This window comes from Carya illinoinensis, chromosome 14, assembly GCF_018687715.1.
Source record: "Carya illinoinensis cultivar Pawnee chromosome 14, C.illinoinensisPawnee_v1, whole genome shotgun sequence".
NCBI classification, from domain to species: domain Eukaryota; kingdom Viridiplantae; phylum Streptophyta; class Magnoliopsida; order Fagales; family Juglandaceae; genus Carya; species Carya illinoinensis.
The window spans coordinates 408810-433351 of NC_056765.1; the positions used below are offsets into that span (position 1 = coordinate 408810).

The window sequence follows — 24542 nt, forward strand, 5'->3', positions numbered from 1 at the left end:
GTAGATGTAGATGCTCACACGTATGACAAAAGTGCACGGATTTTCAAGAATCTTTTGCGACGTGGGACAAAATTTTTGACAGTGTGGGTTGGTTTGATTTTCCTTCGTTCATGGTCTGTCTTTTTGTTTAATTTAACAATGGCATCGAAGTGAGTTCGTGTTGCCAAAAAGGTTTAACTGTGGATGAGGTAAAAAGGAACAGTCTTTGTTGTTGATGTGGATGAGTAGAAGACGCAAAATTGATGTTATTTGAGGACACGACGTCTAGAGGGCCGTAATGGGAGACCAGACGGTGTTTCCTCGATGGTGACTTGAGGAAGATATCAGAGTGTTGCTTTGGTTTCCCGGAAAGTCTTCATTAATTTCTTTTCTGGCAACATGGCCCTGAGTTATTTCTGTTCTGATTTGCGGAATGCTGACGCTTTGATGATTATCCAACCAAAAAATTCTATTGCTTTGGAACAACATTCTAAACTAGTACAGTACAGATTCACATTCTCAAAGATAGTTTAGCATAAACAACGTAGAATGTGGACTCGGATACTCCATATTAGATCGAGTTTGCATCAGTTTGCGAGGGAATACTTAAATGACATCATATAATTAAAACAATCGTTTGTTACTAGCCCTTAAGTAAAAGATAGCATAAGTTTTTAAGCATTTGATGTTAGGGGAATGAAGAACTTACGTTACTAAAAAAGATTAGTAACATACAATTTTACATACCATACATAAAAAATAAAAATAAAAAAAGATTAACGAAAAAAAAAAAAAAAACCCTTAGCTTGATGTGAAATTTTGACAAAATATTATTAATTATAAGAAAAATGATAATTGCAGTGTGATTGTACAAGATTCGTGTAATCATTTTTAAAAAAGTAAATAAATATCGAATTTACATAAAAAAAATTAATTTTTTTAATAATAGATTACAATTTTCATACAAATATTTAACAAAATGTTAATTTTAACTTAAATAAATCTTTTTTGGTGTTTGAGTTTTAAAAAATAAACGAGCTTTGCTGTTCATCATCTTTGCACACTATTTATTTTAATTTTTTTAAACTTATTTTAGTTTTATTCTCTCTAAATTAATTGAGTTGTTCTACTCATCATCCATACATCAGAAATTTTATAAGAGAAAAAAATAAAAAAATAAAAAATTATATATAGTGTATGATACGAAAATGATAAATAGAATTTTTTTTAATTTTTTTAATTATAAATATATTTGTGTATATAAAGGAAACTAGGCACTTATTTTCTTGGACCTAACTTGAAACCCATTCATGTGAGTCAATCAAGGTCCGGACCAAAACAGCTTTTAGAGAAACTTTTAGGCCTCTCTTTAGTCTTTTCAGAGTTGTGAAGAAGAAGTAGCCCTTTTGCGTGTTTCCAACTTTCCAGTGATCCAAATATACAATTAGATATTGAGTTGTTTTGCTATGAGTTGTTTTGTAAGAATAAGTCGAAGATATTAACTTTTGTAGTAACAAAATGAGGGTATTAGAAATGGAAGGTGAGTTCATGGGTTTTAACTTTCTTTGTAGATTATAAAAGAGAAGAAGTTGATGTTGATGATATAATCACCACGCTTGATGTGTATGTGTTGTAGAAAGATTTAATACGCTCGATATTAAGAGGAAGAAAAATTCTATTTTCAAATTGGTGTGTAAAGCATACCAGATATAATGTTTATATGGTATAATTGGATTTATAAGATATATATTGGTTTTGATATTTGAATCTTACTATTTAAGTAATATGGATGGTGTGTTCTACATACCGACTTGAGAATATAATAGTTCAGAGAGATTATATTCTTTATGAGCCACAAAGATCATGACCTAATTGGCCGAAACAATATATATACATAAATAACAACCTTATTATTCTATATAGAGAAGTGTTACGTATGTGCCATCACAAGTGATTTCATAAAAGTAAACTCATAAATTGTCATAATTTTATATGATACGTTAGATTTACTTTATAATAAAAATATCTTTATAATCTAACGGATGAAATTAACTCACGTTTGTGAATTTAATTTTGTAAGATATTTCTGTGGCTAAAATTTTTTTCATTCTAGATGTACATGCATGCCTCTTAGTCCGTTGCCTCGCAATCTCTCTCGGCTCTCTCATTCCCGCCATCAACGGTCCAGTTTAAATCTTTCCTTGCATTAGCACGAAACCCTAACCATACTTCTACTACTCCAGTATCTTTTTCTTTGGTATCTTCGTTATCAGATTGTGTCGAAAGTGAATGAATTAACTAGTGTTTGAAAATAATTGATGGAGAAGTATCTGAGCGAGAACTTCGACTTGGAACCCAAGAGGTCTTCTGCTGAGGCCCTTAGGAGATGGAGATCGGAGGTCTCCATAGTCAAGAATCGTCGGTGAAGGTTCCGCATGGTGGCCGATCTTGCCAAGTGGGACGAAGCGGAAAGAAAGCATAGGAAATTCCAGGTTTTGATCATGATCACCTCCCTCTTTTCTCTCTATAACAAAAAAGAATCTGAAGGTCTTGTTGAAACTGAATGATTATTTTGTTTGAACTTCCTTTAGTCGTATTATAATGCAAAATCAGTCAAAGATTATAAATGGCGTAGCTAGATTGTTATTCGTTACGTACCGTCATCCGTTTGGTTGATGAGAAAGTATGTACAAGTTGATAAAAACGAAAGAAAATATTCTTCAGTGGTCTTGTATGCTGTTTTCTTGGTGTTTAATGATTTAAATCTTCACATTCGGGCGAATCTTTGCTATGGGCTCACATGAGTCATAGAAAATAGTTGATTTTGATTGACAAGCTGTAGTCTAGCTATGGGCTCACATAATGTTATTTCACCCGATTGACTGATCATTGTTCGAGAATTATTTTTGGGTTTTCGATTTTCATTTTCCTTGTCATTTTTAGGTTTTTCTTGGATGTCAACGTGCTCATTCTTTTCACATGCAGACAGAGAGATTTGATGGTTCTTGAAACAAGCAAGATTGACGTCTGCACTAGCATATTGCAAATAGAAAAAGTTTAACAAGTATTAGCAAAGTTTAATTCTCCTAACAAGATTTTAATCCATGAATGATAATATTCATACACAACATTTAACAACCAATAAATATGACATGTGAGAGCCCTTTTATTTTGTTTTTAAACATGTCATGTTCTCATACATGACTGATATGCTCTAATTAATGAAATCTAAAACCATGAGATTGTGTGGCCAACTTCCATAATCAATATTTGATGCCTGTGGAATCTCGGCGGCCGCTTGAAGTAGCGGCCAAAGTGATGGTGTTTGTAATTAATTCGGCTGTCTCTCAGGGTGGTTTTATAGCCGTTGTTGCATACTCTTCTCTGCGAAAGTCTCAAAGTTGAGAAAGCACAATGAAGATCCTGCAGCCACCATGATGAAGCACAGTTGTAGAATCAAAGTAAAAGATACTGCATCATGCACACTGCAATATTTGCATAGCAAAAAGCACACCAAGGTAGCAGGGCAACTTTAACTTGTCCTTAATGTGAAGATGATTATGTGTTTCAATGCATTAGTGTAAAGTGTAAAAACAACCTTGTATAGCAGTAACAGAAAAGCACTTATCTTTTCCTTACTTTTAGCTTTTGTACTTTGTTAAGTTGTGTATAAAAGGATCTCATGTATAGACACTTTTCGATTACAAGTTTGAATGAAAGAAAACTGTTATGTTTCTCATTTTATTTTCCTTCAAAGTTTTAACATGGTATCAAAGCAGGTGTGAATCTGCTACCCTCATCATCCTAGCATTCACGCATCTTCTCTTCTTTTTTTTTTCTTGTTCACTTCATCTGTAATTCATTGCTTCTATGGCCGAGGCAACGCCACATCACAACTCTCCATCTGAAGATCCCAATAGCCCATTTTTTTTACACCACAGTGACAATGCAAACACTGTGGTAATCACACATCATCTCACAGGACCAAATTATCTTTCTTGGAACCGATCATTCACCCTAGCTATTTCAATAAAAAATAAACTCAGTTTTCTAGATGGGACCATTGAGACCCCTCAACTCAACAACACCCTTTACGTGCCATGGCTTTGATGCAATAACTTGATCCTTTCATGGATCTTGAATTCCATTTCAAAAGAGATTGCATCAAATGTACTTTATGTCAGCTCAGCCAAAGAAGTTTGGGAAAAACTTAAGGCTAGATTTGCACAACTTGATAATGTGCGCATATATTAGCTGCAGCAGCAACTGGGATCCATTACTCAAGGAACACAACCTATGAGTGACTATTTCACACAACTCAATGCAGTGTGGGAAAAACTACACAACTACAAGCCCTTGCCATACTGCTCATGTGGTCTGTGCACCTGCAAAACATTGGATACTGTTGGTGAAATTCAACAAACAGACTCAGTTTTCAAGTTCCTAATGGGACTTAATGATACCTATGATGCCACCCGAGGACAAATCATCCTCATGAGTCCTATACCATCACTAGACAGAGTTTTTTCTTTGGTTTTGCAGGAAGAAAGGCAAAGGCAAGCTAGGACCTTTGCATTACCTCTAAATGAGTCCTCTGTATTGGCTGTTTATCATGGCCAGAACAAAAAGAAAGAAAAGTTAGAAGTCATTTGTTACCATTGTGGAAAGATGGGCCACACAAAGGAGAAATGCTATCGACTAGTTGGATTCCCACCTAACTTCAAGTTCACCAAGTCTAAGCAAGGATATACACCTAGAAGTCACTCAGTGAACCAAGTTACTGCTCAGGAACATGAGAGCAGCACCTCAAGGACTCCACAGCTTCCCTTGACTGAAGCACAAATTCAACAAATTGCAACTCTTGTCAATGCTCAAACTTCTCAGCTCAACTTGAAGGAAAGGAACTCACGAATCAATCCACCCAGCAACGACTTTTCAACCTCCACAAATGACCAGACTCACATTCACCACTCTTCCAACATGGCAGGTACAATCCCTCAAACTAGTACTGAAATTTCTCCACAAACATGTTTTGATTCTTCTGCAAATCACCATCAAAGCTCACACACACATTGGATCCTGGATACTGGGGCTACAGACCACATGGTCTACTCCCTTTCATTACTCACTAACATCACCTCTAAGAAACCAACTCGAGTTCACCTCCCAAACAAAACCTATGCTGAAGTCACACACATTGGTACCTTCAAAGTCTTAGACAAACTCACATTGAATGATGTTCTGTATGTGCCTAGTTTCAGCTTTAACCTCATATCTGCTAGCAAGCTGACCCAGGATTCCCCTATATGTCTCATTTTTCTTCAAAAATTTTACTTCATGCAAAACCTGTCTTCATGGATGACGATTGGTCTTGCTGAAGTCTCAAACGGCCTCTATTTTCTCAAGCCTCAAACCTCTTCATGCCATGCTGTTCAAAGCATCTCAACAAACCAAAACAATTCCAGACAAAACATCCAACCCCCTCAGAATGAAGACTCAAGCTGTAGCCAATCACCAAAATTTGATTTGTGGCATTTTAGATTAGGACATGTACCTCACCAGAGATGAATATCATTCAATCTCATGACTCAAATGTAAAATGCAGTGGCAACATACAATGCACAATCTGTCATTTAGCAAAACAGAAAAGAAAGTCATTCCCATTGAGCACCATTTCTACATCTTTTCTTCTTGAGTTAATTCACTGTGACATATGGGGAACCTATTCCCAACCATCCATTCAAGGTCATCAATATTTTCTAACCATAGTAGATGACAAAACTCGAGTAACTTGGGTTTACCTAATGAAGTTCAAATCAGAAACCAGAACCATTCTACAAAACTTCATTCACATGTGTGAAACTCAATTTAATGCTAAAATCAAACAAGTGAGATCTGATAATGGGTTGGAATTTCAAATGATAGATTTTTATAATTCACATGGCATCATACACCAAAAGACTTGCATATACACCACTCAACAGAATGGGATAGTAGAAAGAAAGCATCAACAACTTCTCTCCACTGCTAGATCCCTTCTTTTTCAAGCATCCATTCCATTAAAGTTTTGGGGAGATGCTGTTTTAATAGCAGCACATATCATTAATAGAATCCCAACCCCTGTGCTCAACAAAAAATCCCCATATGAGACCTTCTTCTCATCCATTCCATCATATTCTCACCTAAAAGTCTTTAGATGCCTATGTTTTGTTTCTACTGTGAAGAACAACAGAGGAAAACTAGACCCTCGAGCCAGAAAATGTATATTCATAGGCTACCCTCATAGAATTAAAGGCTATAAAGTCTATGACCTTCAGGATCATACATGCTTTGTCTCGAGGGATGTAGTCTTCTATGAATCAGTTTTTCCATTTCAAAAACTCCAACCCAAAATTTGGTCCTCCCAGTTCCCATACCAGAACCAACACACTCAACCTTCACACACCAAAGCCTGGATCCCTCAACTTTAACTCTCAACACTGATCCCAATTCACCAAACATTGAACAACACCTAGATATCCCTTCCTCACCTTCCACTCCAAGCACCTCACCTGTCCACCTTAGAAGATCTGACAGATCATGAAACCCCTCTGCTTACCTTCATGACTATCACTGCCAATTAGCTCATACCAAGTCCATCTCACACCCTTTACACAAATATCTCACCTATTTCAATCTATCTCCCAAATACAAATCCTTTGCTTTCTCAATCTCTCTTCTTCAAGAACCTCAATCCTATGAAAAAGCTGTCAAGTCAAAGCATTGGCAAGATGCCATGAATGCTGAATTGAAAGCCTTAGAGGACAATGGAACCTGGACTTTGACTAGGTTGCCTGAAGGAAAGAAGGCAGTGGGGTGCAGATATGTGTATAAAATCAAGGTTAAATCTGATGGATCCATAGAGAGACATAAAGCTAGATTAGTGGCAAAGTGATACACCCATAGAGAGGGGTTTGATTACCAAGAAACATTCAATTCAGTTGCCAAGCTTACAACTGTCCGAATCTTCCTTGCCTTGGCTGCTGCCCTCAATTGGCACCTCTCCCAATTGGATGTCCACAATGCTTTCCTTCATGGAATATTGGATGAAGAAATATACATGGACATGCCTCCTGGTTATCACAGTAAGGGGGAGTCCATAGCAAAGGGAAAAATGGTTTGCAAGCTCCACAAATCTCTCTATGGACTCAAGCAAGCTTCTAGGCAATGACACTCAAAATTTTCAGAATCCCTCATTTCTATTGGATTTCAACATTCTAAGTCTGATTACTCCCTTTTTACTCGAAACGCTAAAGATGGATTCATAGCATTACTTGTCTATGTTGATGATATTATCATAGGCAGTTCCAACATCAAAGCCATCAACCAAGTCAAAGCATATCTGCACTCTCAATTTAGAATCAAAGACCTTGGAACCCTCAAATTTTTCTTGGGCATAGAAATTGCAAGGTCTACTGCTGGAATTCATTTATGCCAGAGAAAATACAGCCTAGAAGTCTTGGAATCTTCAGGTCTCCTCGGGTGCAAACCTACAAATACACCTATTGAGTTGAACCACAAACTCTCACACTCACCCTCAGATTTATTGAAAGATCCTACAAGCTACAGAAGGCTCATAGGGAGACTGATTTACCTCACCATAACAAGGCCTGACATCAGTTATGCAATAAGCATATTAAGCCAATTTATGGACAGACCAAGTGAAATTCATATACAAGCTGCACATCGAGTTTTAAGGTATGTAAAAGGGTCTATAGGTCAAGGTATTCTCCTCCCTTCCCAATCTGACCTCTATATCAAGGCATATAGCGATTCAGACTGGGCTGCTTGCCCAGAAACAAGGAAATCTGTGACTGGTTTTTGTGTCTTTCTTGGAAACTCATTAGTCAGTTGGAAATCAAAGAAATAGGCCACCATATCACGCTCCTCTGCAGAGGCAGAGTATCGAGCCTTGGCTCAAAAAAGTTGTGAATTGATTTGGATGATTTCCTTGTTAAAAGATTTTGGTATCACACACACCAAACCTGTCATTTTTTACTATGATAATCAGTCAGCATTGCACATTACAAGAAATCCTATTTTTCATGAAAGAACCAAGCACATTGAGTTAGATTGCCATTTTTTTTAGAGAAAATGTGTTAGCCAAGGTCATTCACCCCATGCATATTTCCTCAAAATTCCAACTTGCTGACATTTTAACTAAGGCATTAGGAAGTGCACCGTTCAAATTTTTACTGTCCAAGATGGGCATTTTAAACATCTATGCCCATTATGAGGGGGAGTCTCAAAGTTGAAAAAGCACAATGAAGATCCTGCAGCCACCATGATGAAGCACAGTTGCAGCATCAAAACAAAAGATACTGCAACATGCACACTGCAACGTCTGCATAGAAGAAAGCACACCAAGGCAGCATGGCAACTTTAACTTGTCCTTAATGTGAAGATAATTATGTGTTTCAGTGCATTAGTGTAAAGTGTAAAAGCAACCTTGTATAGCAGTAACAGAAAAGCACTTGTCTTTTCCTTACTTTCTAGCTTTTGTACTTTGTTAAGTTGTGTATAAAAGGATCTCATGTAAAGACACTTTTCGATTACAAGTTTGAATGAAAGAAAACTGTTGTGTTTCTCATTTTATTTTCCTTCAAAGTTTTAACGCTAGCTACCGAATTGTATGGAGCCATGTTTATTCCACTTAAAGTTGACAAAGCAATAGTAAATTAGTGCCAAAAGCATCACATGATATATAGCTTAAAATCTTCAGCGTAATCCACAATGCTGCATGATTTACACTGATTTGCAATAGCCCTATTATACGCTAATTATGTTCTTACTACTTGTGGCCAGGAAAAGTTTTCGATAGCTAAATACGTGAATCAAGCAACATCATAGTTCTTTGGTGGCACGAGCAGTGTTACATGTAATAAATTATCGCAACTTCTGATAAATCCAAATTTCTATTCCTTTTCTCAAATCATGTTTAATTTCTCCGTCATGCAGCTGGGAAGCAAACTCATTACAAGCTCTACAAAGAGGTTAGGGATGCTGGTTTTGGCATTGATCCCGGTAAACTAGCATCCATCATTGAATCCCATGATACCAATGATTTGGAGCATCATGGAGGAATACAGGGATTAGCATGAGAACTCTCTGTGTCTTTGGATGATGGTGTTTGTTCTAGCGACATACCTCTCAGGCAAAACATCTATGGTTTAAACCGATATGTGGAGAAACCTTCTAAAGGTTTTTGGATGTTTGTTTGGGAAGCCCTACAAGACTTGACTTTTAACTATCCTCATTGTTTGTGCAGCCATTTCTATAGGTGTTGGCATTGCAACTGAAGGGTGGCCAAATGGTATGTACGATGGGTTAGGAATGTTACTCTGCATATACCTGGTAGTGATAGTAACAGCAGTTAGTGACTATAAGCAGTCTTTGCAATTTAAGGACCTGGATAAAGAGAAAAAAAATATAATTGTTCAAGTCACTAGAGATGGATCCAGACAGAAGGTTTCTATCTATGATATTGTTGTTGGAGATGTTGTTCATCTATCTGTTGGAGATCAAGTCCCCGCTGCTGGTGTTTTCCTATCGGGCTACAGCTTGTCAGTCGATGAATCAAGTTTGTCAGGTGAGAGTGAGCCAATGAATGTACACCAAGACACGCCTTTTCTTCTTTCAGGCACCAAAGTGCAAGATGGGTATGGTAAAATGTTGGCGACAACAGTTGGTATGAGGACTGAATGGGGAAGATTAATGGTTACTCTTAGTGAAGGGGGAGAAGATGAAACACCACTCCAGTTAAAGCTTAATGGAGTAGAAACCATTATTGGGAAGATAGGCCTGGCATTTGCGGTGCTGACCTTTTTAGCCTTGACAGCAAGGCTGGTAGTGGAAAAGTCACTTCACAATAAGATCATGGACTGGTCTGGTAGTGATGCACTCGAAGTTTTAAATTACTTTACTATTGCAGTCACTATACTAGTTGTTGCAGTTCCGGAGGGACTACCTCTTGCAGTGACACTAAGTCTTGCCTTTGCAATGAAGAAACTAATGTCTGATAAAGCACTTGTGAGGCATCTCTCTGCATGTGAGACAATGGGATGTGCTGGTTGTATTTGCACATATAAAACAGGAACATTGACAACAAATGATATGGTGGTGAAAAAGATATGGATATGTCAAAAATCTATTGAAATATATAATAGAAACAATGAGGATGTGCTAAAGACCTCAGTATCAGAAAGTGTGTTTGACGTCCGTCTGCAGTCGATATTTCTGAATACCAGCTCAGAGGTAGTCGAAGGGAAAGACTCGAAGAAAAATATCATAGGCACGCCAACAAAGACGGCACTAATGGACTTTGGCTTGCTTCTGGGAGGTGATTTTAATACTTATCGAATAAATTACATGATAAGCAGGGTTGAGCCTTTCAATACAGTCAAAAAGAAGATGTCCGTGCTTGTGGCTCTTCCTGCCCGTGGCCAGTTTCGAGCATTCTGCGAAGGTGCATCAGAAATAGTTTTAGAAATGTGTGACAAGATTGTTAATGCTGATGGGGAAGCCATAATACTCTCTAGAGAACGTCGAAAGGACATCACAGATGTCATAAATGGTTTTTCTGGTGAAGCTCTAAGAACTCTATGCTTGGCCTTCAAGGATATAGAAGGCGCTTCCCACATGGATAGTATACCTGATAATGGTTATACTTTCATAGCTGTTATTGGAATTAACGATCCTGTGCATCCTGGGGTAAAGGAAGCGGTTAAGACTTGTTTAGCTGCTGGTATTACCGTGCGGATGGTCACAGGTGACAATATTCATACTGCTAAAGCCATAGCTAAAGAATGTGGTATCTTGACAGAAGATGGACTGGCAATAGAAAGGCCAGATTTTCGAAATAAGAGCCCAGAGGAGATGAAGGAGTTAATCCCAAAACCACAGGTTCCACAATTGCTTAATGAACTTTTCTTGAATGCTAAGGGGCAGAATCCTCTAAAATTGCTTATATTAAATGTGTAGGTAATGGCTTGATCACTGCCTTGGGATAAGCACACCCTAGTAACCCAGTTAAGAAATGTATTTGAAGAAGTCGTCGCAGTGACTGGTGATGGGGACGAATGATGCTCCCGCATTGAATGAGGCAGACATTGGAATTGCTATGGGTATAGCAGGAACAGAGGTTTGTTAGAGACCTGAGCATACTGCTATAAAGTCTGCATGCTGTTTACAGTTTTGCTTTACCAGTTACTAGTCATTATTGTTAGCTAGCAGTCTTCTCCTATGTGTTGCAGGTAGCAAAAGAAAATGCCGATGTTATCATAATGGATGATAACTTCACCACAATAGTGAATGTTGCCAGATGGGGTCGTGCGGTGTATCTCAATATTCAAAAGTTTGTACAATTCCAATTAACAGTTAATGTTATTGCTCTCATGCTCAACTTAATCTGTGCGTGCATCTCGGGTGCGTTGACCAGTGGTGCTAATCTTTAAGATGCTGATTTTTTCTTTTTTCTCCCCGGCATATTCATCAGTTTTCTTATAATGCAGATGGCTAATAATCTCGTGAATTAACTTTCAGGTTCTTCTCCTCTAACATCCGTACAAATGCTTTGGGTGAACCTGATCATGGACACTCTTGGTGCATCGGCGATGGCTACAGAACCTCCATATGATGCGCTGATGAAAAGATCCCCAATTGGGAGGAATGTAAATTTCATTACATGGACCACGTGGAGGAATATTATATCAGAGCATCTACCAAATCCTCGTTCTCTTGATTCTCAAATTTGATGGGAAGCAGCTTCTGAAGCTCACTGGCTCAGATGCTAATTCTGTTCTCAACACATTTATATTCAACTCCTTTGTGTTTTGCCAGGTATAGTATATTCGTTTGTTTTCAGATTCTAATGAAGCACATGCACTGCACTGTCTGCAGTTCATATCATCCTGTTCTGTGTTTAAATTTGAGAATATCATCTTGTTTTTGGAATTTTGTTGTAGCTATATTAGTTTTCCTTTGGCTTGTCTTCACAGCTTCAGATTCTCACTACTCATGTGGCTGAAGAGACCCATCCAAGGCTTGTGAACTGTAGCATTCATTATTCACTGCTCCTTTTATTTATTTATTTATTATTATTATTATTTTAACCATGTAATGAATATGGGTCTCTCTGTTGCCTTAATGTCCGTAATAGCCCAGGGTTGACGTTGGAAAATATGATTTTAGGTGGATGTTTAATTTTGGTTTCAACAATTAGTATTGCCTTAATCACAGAGTAGTATTTGAACTCACACAATATATATGTTCTCTGATCAGAGGGCTGAAAATTTTAGTTCTGATCAAACAATGACCTGTGTTCTTTTTGTTTCTTTCTGAATCTATAAAATAGGTATTCAACGAGACAACAGCCGTGACATGGAGCAGATCAATGTTTTCCGTGGCATCTTCAAGAGTTGGGTTTTCTTGACTGTCATGGTATCTACGATAAGTTTCCAAATCATAATAGTTGAATTTTTAGGCACTTTTGCTGATACAGTGCCACTTAGCTGGGAATTGTGGTTGGCAAGTATCTTAATTGGAGCTGCAAGTTTGATTGTCGCTGTCATTATAAAAAGCATTCCTGTGGGAACAAGCGAGCAGCACAGTGTGCAGCATTATGATGGTTATCAACCGCTCTCTTTTGGTCCAGAGCTGGCATGAAGGATCGATTGTTTTGTGAATATTTCTCGATAGTATAGGCTTCATATGACAGGTCAATGGTGATGGTTACTGTTGAAAAAAGCCACCTGCAGTGTGAAGCTCTTGGCGTATTAGGCGCCCCCCCACATGCTGCAATTTGCCTGCTGCACCGAACGCATATGCACCGTTCGGTGCTTTTGTTTCTATTAGGCACCGATCCCATAATTTCAACAGCAAACTGCTGCATCGAAACTGATCAGCAAGAATTGCTGAAGAGAACTTCTCCTATAAATAGGAGAGTTCTGATCTTCAGAAGATGCAGTGGGAGAGAAAGAAAATAGAGAGAAAGAGGGACGTGAGAGAGAGATAGAAATTTGTAGAGTGATTTGTAAATCTCGTACAAATTCTATAAAAGAGGCTCCAGTGGATGTAGGCAATTTGCTGAACCACTTTAAAAATTATTTTGTGTGATTTTCGGATAGGCCGGTGGCGCAACAATTGGTATCAGAGCCACTAGGTTCTTTTTTTTGTGGGGTGGAGTTTTTGGTGTGGTAGTGTGGATACGTACAGTCTAAGGAGGTTCTGTCTAAGAGATTGGAAATTTTAAGTGTGTCCATTGTGACCCTCCAATCTTTCCTGGGAACTGACTTAGTGAGGTACTATTCATTTCTACGGTAAAAATTCATCAAGAGCTCTGCTTCAAGCTGTCTGAAAATTCAAGTTGGTCAAAATCAATTTTTGACAACTCCAGGGTGTTCCTCGCGTTGAGACGAATCCGTTGCCGCAAACGGAATCGAAAACGGAGGTCGGAGGAGTCCACACGCGCCCCTAGAAGATCGGCGCATGCATCTGCTGCAACTCACGCGCCCCCACGCGCTCCAGAGGAGGAATACGCGTGTCAGACACGCTCCTCACGCGCCCCACGCGCCCAACAGTGTTCAGCGCGTGAAAATCACGCGCCACGCGCTCCCCCACGCGCCACAGTGCTGTAGCGCGTGTGTCACACGCGCCTACTCGCCCCACGCGCACTGTTCAGCGCGTGCATCACACGCGCCAGACAGATCACAACCATTCGTTTTTCAGATCCATTTTCGGCTTGATCTAAGTCATTCGGAGTCGGATTTGAGCAATCAAATAGTGCTTTCCTACTATTTGGATCGTTTCGGACTCATCCGTACGGTTAGAATTTTGAAAGTTTGAGTCTAAAATTTCTAAATTCAAATGGAAAGATCTGGAAGAGATAGGAGTTCTGATAATGCCAGTAGCTCCGGGCGTCGGTCCACTGTGTCAAATGCCAAGTTTGAAGTTGAAAAGTTCGATGGAACAAGCAACTTCGGCATGTGGCAGTGTGAAGTCATGGATGTGTTGATCCAACAAGAGTTGGATATTGCGTTGGGAGGAAAGCCAGATGATATGACTGATCAGGATTGGAAGAAGCTTAATACTCAAGCTTGTAGTACAATCCGATTATGCCTTACCAAAGAATAAAAGTATTTTGTCATGAGAGAGACAAATGCTAAGGTACTTTGGCAGAAATTGGAGGATAAGTTCATGAAGAAGAGCATTGAGAGCCGTTTGCACTTGAAGAAGAAGCTCTTCAGATTCCAATTTCGTGAAGGTATTTCTATGTCTGAACATCTGAATAGTTACAACCAAATTCTTGCTGATTTGTTAAACTTAGATGTTGAAATTGAAGATGAAGATAAAGCTTTACTTTTGTTAAATTCCTTGCCTGATACATATGAGCATTTAATTACTACTCTACTGTATGGGAAGGAAAGTATTAGTTTTGATGATGTATCTAGTTCTTTAATTAGCAATGAGTACCGAAAAAAGGATAAACAGGTACATCAAGATACATCAAGTGAAGCTTTAACAGCAAGAGGGAGACCACAGTCAAGGTATCCCGGAAGGAGAAAAGGTTTTCATTCGAAAACCCGGGCCACATCACGTGGTTCATCAGTCGGCAAAAAACTCGCCAGAGACGAGTGTTCCTTTTGTCACAACAAAGGACACTGGAAGAAGGATTGTCCCAACCGGAAGGGACAACAGCAGAATCAACCCAACACAGCCAATGTCGTGGACAGAGATGACGAGTCAGATTTTGCCTTGGCAAGTTCATCATCCATTTGTCGTTCTGATGAATGGATTATGGATTCCGGATGTACCTATCATATGTGTCCCAATCGGGACTGGTTTACTGACTTCACAAAGATTGATGGTGGAGCAGTACTTATGGGCAATGACAGTGCCTGTAAGACTCAGGGAATAGGTAGCATTCGGTTGAAGCTGCATGATGGCAGCATCAAGACTCTAACAGAAGTTCGGTATGTTCCGGACTTGCGAAAGAATCTCATCTCACTGGGATCTCTGGATTCGAAGGGATTCAGAATCGTCATTGAAGACGGAACTCTCAAAGTACTAATGGGAGTTCAGGTGGCAATGAAGGGCTTGAGGCGAGGAAACTTGTACTTCTTGCAAGGAAGTACTGTTGCTGGAAGAGCTTCCACAGGCTGTGAGAAGCTAGATGAGACTGATGATGACACCACCAGTCTATGGCATATGCGTATGGGACATGCAGGAGAAAAAGCTTTGCAAACACTGGTGAGGCAAGGCTTACTCAAAGGTGCCAAGACTGGTAAACTGTCTTTCTGTGAGCACTGTGTATTGGGGAAGCAGAGGCGGATCAAGTTTGGAACCGCAGTACACAATACACAAGGAATACTTGACTATGTGCACTCCGATGTTTGGGGACCTACCCAAAATGCATCTTTGGGAGGTAAACATTGGTTTGTAACTTTTGTTGATGATTATTCTCGTCGTGTGTGGGTGTATACGATGAAGAATAAAGATGAAGTGCTGAAAATCTTCATTGATTGGAAGAAAATGGTTGAGACTCAGACCGGCAGAAAGATCAAGCGGCTCAGATCTGATAATGGAGGTGAGTACACTTCAGACCCCTTCATGGAAGTATGCCGGAGAGAGGGAATTGTCAGACACTTCACAGTACGAGGTACACCGCAGCAGAACGGTGTGGCAGAACGAATGAATCGTACTTTATTAGAGAAAGTGCGATGTATGTTGCTGAATGCTGGATTGAGTAAACAATTTTGGGCTGAAGCTGTGACATATGCCTGCCACCTCATCAACCGACTACCTGCAGCTGCCAATGATGGGAAGACACCCATTGAAATGTGGAGAGGTAAACATGCTACTGATTATGACTTTTTACACATTTTCGGATGTCCTGCTTACTATCATGCTAAAGAAAGTAAGCTTGATCCTAGAGCCAAGAAAGCAAAATTCTTGGGCTTTAGTACTGGTGTAAAAGGGTATAGACTCTGGTGTATAGAGTCCAAAAAGGTGATCATCAGTAGAGATGTAACATTCAACGAATCTGAGATGCTTAAGTCACATAAGTATAAAGATTCCAGTGAAGGCAGCAGTAATGGCGAAATATCAGATGATTCGCAGAATGTGGAGTTTATTACTTCAAAGAAGCATGGACAAGATGAGACTGATAATCCAGTCACAGTACCTCCATGTCAACTCGAATCAATAGCAACCAACAGACCGAGACGAGAGAAACGTGTACCGTCACGTTATACAGACTATGTGACATATGCATTACCAGCTGAAGGGGGTGAGATCCCAACCACTTACAGAGAAACCGTACAGTCCAGTGAACAAGTTGAATGGACAAAGGCGATGAATGAAGAGATGCATTCTCTTCACCAGAACCAGACTTGGGAGCTTGTGCCGCTTCCAAAAGGAAAGAAGGTAATTGGTTGTAAGTGGATCTTCAATCAGAAAGATGATCAAGCTGCTAAAAATGGAGTGCGATACAAAGCTAGGTTGGTAGCCAAGGGCTACGCTCAGACGGAGGGAATTGACTACAGTGAAGTATTCTCTCCTGTTGTGAAGCATTCATCCATTCGGATATTGCTAGCTTTGGTTGCACAATATGACCTTGAGTTAGCACAGCTTGATGTAAAGACAGCTTTCTTACATGGTGATCTGGAAGAGGAGATTTATCTGTCTCAACCAGAAGGATTCAAAGAAGCTGGCAAAGAAAACTGGGTATGCAGTCTGAAGAAGTCTCTCTATGGCTTGAAGCAGTCACCTCGGCAATGGTATAAGCGGTTTGACCGCTTTATGATGGATCTGAAATACACTCGTTGCCAATACAATCATTGTGTATATTTCAGAAAACTTGCAGATGGATCTTTCATTTATTTGCTTTTATATGTAGATGATATGTTAATTGCATGTAAAAGCAAGAGGGAGATAGATTGCTTAAAAACTCAGTTAAGTAATGAGTTTGAAATGAAAGATCTGGGAAAAGCACGAAGAATACTGGGGATGGAGATCAGCAGAAATAGGGTGAAAGGTACAGTTCACCTTACTCAGAAGCAGTATCTGAAGAGAATATTGCAACGCTTTAACATCGACTCGAAGACGAAGCCGGTGAGTACTCCTATGGCCTCATATTTCAAGCTCAGTGCATTGCAGTCTCCTAAAACCAATGAAGAGCGGGACTACATGAAGAATGTCCCATATGCAAGTGTTGTTGGAAGCTTAATGTATGCCATGGTGTGTACACGACCTGATATCTCCCAGGCCGTTATCTTAGTTAGTCGCTATATACATAATCCTGGAAAGGTTCATTGGCATACGGCTAAGTGGATTCTACGGTATATTGCGGGGACCGTAGATATTGGTTTGAAGTTCGAGAAGAGTGAAGATAGTCTAGTAACTGGATATGTTGACTCAGACTATGCAGGTGATCTTGACAAACGCCGATCGACAACTGGATATGTGTTCACTATGGCTGGAGGACCAGTTAGTTGGCGATCAACTTTGCAGTCGACAATTGCACTATCATCAACTGAGGCTGAATACATGGCTGTAACAGAAGCCGTGAAAGAAGCCATTTGGTTACAGGGACTGGTAACAGATTTGGGCTTTGAGCAGCAAGAGGTTACCATTTACTGTGACAGTCAAAGTGCAATCCATTTGGCCAAGAATCAAGTATACCACTCTCGAACAAAGCATATAGATGTCCGTTTCCACTTCATACGTGAGATATTGGAAGAAGATGACATCAAACTTCAGAAGATTGGCACTGAAGATAATCCAGCAGATATGCTGACGAAGGTCGTCACAGGAATCAAGTTCCAACACTGTTTGGACTTGATCAGTATTGTACACTGCTGAGCACCCTCGGGTGCAATGGAGCATATTCGATAGCAGAAGTCTCTCATGTCAAAGAAAGAGGTGCATTCATTTGAAGAATGAATCAATTTGCAAGCAGCCTAGTATGGCACACTTGGGTGGAGGGGGTGATTGTTGAAAAAAGCCACCTGCAGTGTGAAGCTCTTGGCGTATTAGGCGCCCCCCCCACATGCTGCAATTTGCCTGCTGCACCGAACGCACATGCACCGTTCGGTGCTTTTGTTTCTATTAGGCACCGATCCCATAATTTCAACAGCAAACTGCTGCATCGAAACTGATCAGCAAGAATTGCTGAAGAGAACTTCTCCTATAAATAGGAGAGTTCTGATCTTCAGAAGATGCAGTGGGAGAGAAAGAAAATAGAGAGAAAGAGGGACGTGAGAGAGAGATAGAAATTTGTAGAGTGATTTGTAAATCTCGTACAAATTCTATAAAAGAGGCTCCAGTGGATGTAGGCAATTTGCTGAACCACTTTAAAAATTATTTTGTGTGATTTTCGGATAGGCCGGTGGCGCAACAGGTTACCTCAGATATTAAGTTGCTTGAATCAATAATCTGCCATGTACTTTTCCATGATCATCTCTTGATTTTCTTGCATAAACCAGAGTTAGATTCTTCAACAGCCTCACCTTGTCATTTCCAACTGTTTGTCCATAAGTTGTATATGTACATCCAATTCATAAGTCGGGAGAGGGAAACTCCTGTGTTTTTTTTTTTTTTGCAATTTGTTTTCACCTTTGGTTAATTTTCATTATATCAAATTCATTCAATTTTTGGCTGGAAATTAAGTTGTGGATTGAATAACATGATGCCTATGTTCAGTTTTTACTTGAAATTTTCTTGTATAGCCTTTGTTTAGTTATCAAAATGCTACAGTTATGTATCCCTGCTTTGGTCTCAAAATACTATGTACTGCATCATCATTTCACTCACATTCTATTCTGATAATGTGACATATATTATCCGTTAATCCTTGAATTTGTTATTTTGAAAAATAGGATTTGACCTAATGGTTAATTAATGGGGAAACTCACACGGGACTATCTAATCATAAATCTTTTCCTTCTGCCCCCTCAAAAAACTGGACCATTGTAAGAAACTAAAGCCTCATGTTGCTAGCTGGATAGCTTTGCTGTTGGAGCCAAGTTTTTAATGGGAACTCCTCTTTGAAGGGAAGTGTAAATGGTAATTTAATTTCTGTAGGATGCTAGTTGACCTGGAACTTCACTGGCATCCTGTGGATTTCCTACCACAATATTCATGAAATTAACATTGTACAAACATATTCTAAGATTTTTATAAAAATGAGCAGTTGCAGTATCATCAGTCATTATAGAATCAGGACTAAATGGAGCTCTACAAAGAGGCAACTTGAACATGGTATGCTAAGCACACTAGTCATTCATATTCCATTGACCACTGGAGGTTGATGCTTCATGAGGCAATCTTTGCTCATTGACCCCATTGTTGTGTTCTGAGGAAAGTGGTGAGAGTTAGAATTGCTTTTGTTCTATAGATTTCCATCATCAATTATTATGTTTCATATCTATGAGTGCCATTCAGTCAATCTGGCACCGATTAGATGTTTGAGTTAGGTGCTTTTGAAGATTGAAGATAATTCACCCTTTTTTGGTGTCTGATTTTCCAACTGTGCGTGCAAGTATGACCGGAAATGCAACATCAGAAAACTAGAAATGTCTTTATGCAATACACCTATACTTTTTAAGGTACCCATAGTTCTTGGTTATTTTTAGATTGAGATTCTGGTGTTTACATAAAAAATGCTGCAAATTCAATGTTCATGTTGATGGATGAGTACATTCCATAGGATGAGAACTTCCTGCACCAGATCTAATTTCCTTTTGTAGGAATTATTAGCATCAGAATAAAACATTATCAGCAGCATGAATGACATATATCTTCTTTGATTTAACAATTCCTAAAGATTCACACCCACTTAAATGCTTCTTTAACGTACCAACTGCCATTTCCTGCATAGCCTATAGGTAGGCCATTTTCTTGTGAATATTCCCCGGCAAAGGTTCTCATTGCTCTTTGGCAAACTGATGCCTTACTTTATGACGTGGTAAGAATGCTTTTCCAAATGTCGCTGCTTGATTGAGTTATCTAAAACATATGGGAGCAAGAATCCCAAACCAGTGCATTCTGGAATTCTGAAGGGGGCCACACCCGGCCCACATGTATATATCCTAACTTTTTCACTTAAAGACACAGTACAGTGACTGAACATAATCGTGCATTGTGTGAACAGCACACACTTCTCCCAACAATACGCCTTGGGTGATTCCCTTCTTTTTTGATATATATATATATATATATATATATTTTTTTTTAAGTTTGCTCGCCTTTTGTTTGCTTTTGTGTTGCACTTGGATCTTGTCGTTTGGGATTGACTTTGTTGGAGGAAATAATTAGGGTTTTATAAAACTCAATATTTACAATGGCAACTAATATTACACTCAAAAAAGCTGATTGTTGAAGGAATTTTAACCAGCCCCTGGAGAGTCCATGTTACACTTATAATATAAGAGAAGGCACAAAAAGTATAATATATAGTATATATAACTTCTCTGCTTGTGTGGCTGAGGCAAATTCCCAACATCCCTTGAGGAGAAAAAAAAAATTAAATATTGTAAGGCCACTGTCATGAGGAGGTTATTGCCTTCTGAAATATTCTTTGGCCAGGAGCAAGTACTGCCAATGGGTCATAAGCTGATTTTCTCTTTACAAAAACTTCCCACCTTGGGCCAAAGTGGGCACGCCACTCTTCCTGTGTAGTGTAATGGGGCAGATATTGCTTGACCCCTAGATGGGCTGTTTCACAGAATTCTAGAATTTTTTTGTTTTGAGTTAAAATATGTTCTAATCCATCTGTTCCTGTCGAAGAGGGAACTGCAGAGGTAAGGAATGCGACTAGGTAGAAAATATCTTCCTCTGGAATGACAGCAGAAGTTCTATTATTCCACCTGAAATCAGAATTAAGTAATTCAGTCACTTAACAAAAAGTCATAAAAATCTATAGAAGTAATAATGCTTCGTGTGGTGAGCTGTTACTTTGATTTGTTTACTGGGTAGATGAGGATAGGGCCGTTGCTTGTTTCTTTGAGGATGTTGCCAAAGACTTCATCAGCAAAATCTTGTATTTTGCTCTTAGGGATAAAAAGATTGAGCCATGGATGTGGAACTTCCCACAAGCCTTTTGACCGTAACATGACCTCAGACACATGAACTCTGTCCAGGAATTCTACGTATGTAACTTCTGATAGGAAAAGTGTTGATGTAATATAGCTTAACTGAGACATGTAGTTTTCAATTTCCTGCATAGTTAAACAAAAACATGTCAGTGTCATTTGTCAATATATGAACTTTGATAATAGAATAGCTCCTTTAGTCAATTACTTTAGGAAATCTACCCTGATGGTGGGCCACTGCATGCCTCACCTGATTTACCACATCAATCTCATCTAGGTGGAAGTATTTGGCTACTTCCAGGCAGAAGAGAGTCCTTCCATCTGACTTGAACTGGCTGGCTTGAACTGGGTCTTGTGGATTAAAGGAAGATCTCCAGTTATTTAGCAGACCAGTCCTGTTTATAATCACAAATCCTTCAATGTAATCAAACGTATTTTCTGCAGCCGATATTAGTTTTTCCTGGTCTATTGCAAATGTGGAAAAATCTGAGTACAGCACTCTAATCCATTTTACCTGTTCACAATGGAGTTACAACAGGTTAGTTGGTACTCTCTACAAAAGCCGAGACAAGTTATTTTTTGAATTTGTTTAGCCTAAATGATGTTTGTTTTTACCTTATCTGGTGCTGGCTCCAGCAATATTCTTGCTCGGGTTATAATGCCGAACTGGCCAAGTCCTCCAAGAACACCGTGAAAGAGATCACTGTTCTGCTTCTCTGAACAAGTTACAACCTCCCCTTTTCCTGCACATAATTTGGTTTCACCTTTCAGTAAGTATCCGTTGCATGCGAATTATGAATATTACTCTTGGAAACTAATTCATGCCTAAGTTTTTCCACGAAACTGATCAGGTCAAGTAAAGACCACTGGCCACCTGCAATTTCGGTATCATACGAGCCTTGAACCAGACAAAATAAAGCATTTTTCTGGACGAACCTGTTACAACCTCCAGCTGGTGGACATTACTGATCTGAGGGCCGTGTCGAAATGCCTGCCCACTGATCCCTGCATTAGACAGAGTACCGCCAACAGTTAGATGTAGGTAGTCTGTCCATGATTTGGGTGCTAACCCAAATTTCAGGCTTTGATGCAGGATATCTATCCACAACTCGCCACCAGAGACATCCACATAAGGAGAATTTCCGCGGTAAACCTGCATATATGGGCCCCGGAGTGATTGCATATTAATCACAACTCCCCTGTGAGCTTGTGACTGACCCTGGAGTGAGTGGCCATGGCCTCTAGCTGCAATAGTGAGCTCTGAATGAGGACCCATCTGCCAAATATGCTCTATAGTAGTGGCAATATCAGAAACCGACTTTGGATGTAGTACTGCCACTGGGAGGAACTGGTACCTGTTGCCAAAATCTTTGGCTGCAAGGTGAACTTCATCGAAGTTGAAATGCCCATCAAGGGGAAGTGCCTTCAATGTATAAGGGATGCTAGAAAAACAAAGTTTTATTCTAATGGTAACACAGCTCAAGAACAAGAGCATGAAGCTTCTTATGAGAAGAATGTTACTTTGTCTAAGGAGGCAAACTGGTGGGTATCTCATTTTTTTTTCCTAGAAGAAATAGGGGAAGCAAAGTTGGAAAGGAGTTAAATCCTGTAGCTTTGGGTTCTTTGTGAAGAAAATGAGAAGAAGAGGTGTGGGAGAGCCAAGGAAATGAAGGGCTGGGGAGAGAATTTAAAGGGAAAGTTTCAGTTGGCCAAGTCAACCTATCTTGGTCAGTTGCGAGAATCCGTATGAAGACTGCCAACTTGAGTGGAAGAGTTTTAGGATTTTCTTTTAGTTTCTCCTTTTTAAGCTCTTTTGTTTATCAGAGAAACCGTCACACATATGCAAGTTGAAGAAAAAAGTTACAAGCAAGAAAGATTTGCTCAGATCTTTGCACTTTTTCTTACAGTTTCAACCACAATCACCTTTCCATCAAAACAACCACGTCTCGAGTATTTTTTTTTTTCACTAACCAAGTTAAGGATACTTTTCCCTGATTTAGAAAAAGCAGTTCCCCTTGCCAGAGGTCGTATATTTATGCGTCCATACCCGTGTCTTACTCACATGAATGATGATTGTGTTCTTCCTGAATCCATTGCTGTCGGAATGTTGACATAGCGTATCTACTTTCAGATCGGATGACAGAGACTAGGGGACCTGTCTTGATTCATTTCAGAGGGAAAGAGATGGACCAGTGGGGTGTCAAGGGTCCCGATGACACGTGAAATTCAAATGGATGATGCGTACTTTGTGGGGGAGGGAAGGGCGATGATTGGTTATGCTGAGACCCTTTGGGGGGCCACAGTAATCGGCTAGGACAAGGGTGAACGTGCGATGCAACAGAAGGAAGCACTGAAAGACTTCTGATCTTGTGCCTATCTGCTGCTATAGCTAGCTTTGATTGATGCCTTGGTTTCCATTAATCTGACAAGTTTGAAGGATTCTCTTGTTTGCATGCTTTTTAGCGGCAATTTCCACTGAGCTGATGGCCCATCATGAGCGGTAAGAGCTTCGATCTACTCTCAACGATCAGCGTCGTCTAAACCCTTAAGTATTAATCGTGATTGGCCTCCCAGCGGATACGAGGGTTGACCACTCCCTTCCCTTATCCATGTAAATATATTACTGATTTGGTGCAGATGTTGCAGATTCTGATCTTGTTTACATGTTTTTATGTGCAATTAAATTACTCTAGCTAGTGCAACCATCGCTTTTACCACTTTCTGTTGCAAGTTGTGTATGAGCAACCAATGAAAAATCTGCAACTCCCAAGAGTGAACATCACCCCTTTAAATCATTCTGTCACCTCCTATATGGCTTGCCTCAATGCTTGCATAATTCTTCTGTTCTTGAAAGTAAGCTCTGTCCTATATATATATATATATATATATTGTGCATGTGGTCCTCCTTTGGCAGTACTGGTAGTACTGTTTCTTTTCTGTACAATATTATCACCTTCTCCAATATTCTTGTCGCATTAGCATTTCTTGATTGCCAAAAATGGATGATATATATACAATGGAATCTTCAGTCATTAGAATTGGGCAATATCATATTGATGGTGGCCTGGTTACTGGCCATCCTATGCCCTTATTCCCGAATATCTATACTATCTATAGTTAATTAATTAGCTGATTAGAAGACTTGGTGGTATATATATATATATTGAAGTCTTTCTTTTAGGGATTAGGGTTTAGAACTTTTGCCCTTCTGACTCAAATGGTGCATTATGCATGATTATATCCTCTGAAAGAGAGAGATCCTCGTTCCTTTTGGTTGCTAGAAATTAATAGTAGGCGAAGAAAACAGTACCAGAACACATTATACATATATATAATATATAATATCTTTCTAGTGGATGATTTATTGGATTGAAACAACATAATTCTGGTATAAAGACAGATAACATGATTGAGAACCGCATTGTGGAAGCCATA

At 39.4% G+C, this 24542-nt stretch overlaps 1 protein-coding gene, 1 long non-coding RNA gene and 1 pseudogene across 2 annotated transcripts; 2 read left to right on the top strand and 1 right to left on the bottom strand.

Moving 5' to 3' along the window:
* The first annotated feature begins 2178 nt into the window (after positions 1–2178).
* Positions 2179–20061, top strand: LOC122294803 (annotated as a pseudogene).
* A 243-nt stretch (positions 20062–20304) lies between these two features.
* LOC122293909 (cytokinin dehydrogenase 6-like) lies at positions 20305–22662 on the bottom strand. Its single transcript, XM_043102363.1, has 5 exons — positions 22044–22662; positions 21723–21850; positions 21358–21621; positions 20971–21233; positions 20305–20882 (listed from the first exon to the last, which is right to left on the bottom strand). Exons 1-5 carry the CDS (start codon positions 22660–22662, stop codon positions 20561–20563), a joined length of 1596 nt encoding a protein of 531 aa, XP_042958297.1. The 3' UTR covers positions 20305–20560.
* LOC122293910 lies at positions 21505–22991 on the top strand. Its single transcript, XR_006237393.1, has 3 exons — positions 21505–21645; positions 21744–21877; positions 21959–22991. It is a non-coding gene; the product is annotated as an uncharacterized LOC122293910 (long non-coding RNA).
* Positions 22992–24542: the final 1551 nt, after the last annotated feature.

Excerpts from the sequence above, each read along its gene's own strand:
- LOC122293909 (XM_043102363.1), bottom strand. The coding sequence starts at position 22,662 with ATGAGATACCCACCAGTTTGCCTCCTTAGACAAAGTAACATTCTTCTC. Across the intron at positions 21,851-22,043 it reads CCAGCTGGAGGTTGTAACAG|GAAAAGGGGAGGTTGTAACT; the intron begins GTTCGTCCAGAA and ends AATTATGTGCAG. Across the intron at positions 20,883-20,970 it reads TACCCAGTAAACAAATCAAA|GTGGAATAATAGAACTTCTG; the intron begins GTAACAGCTCAC and ends TTCTGATTTCAG.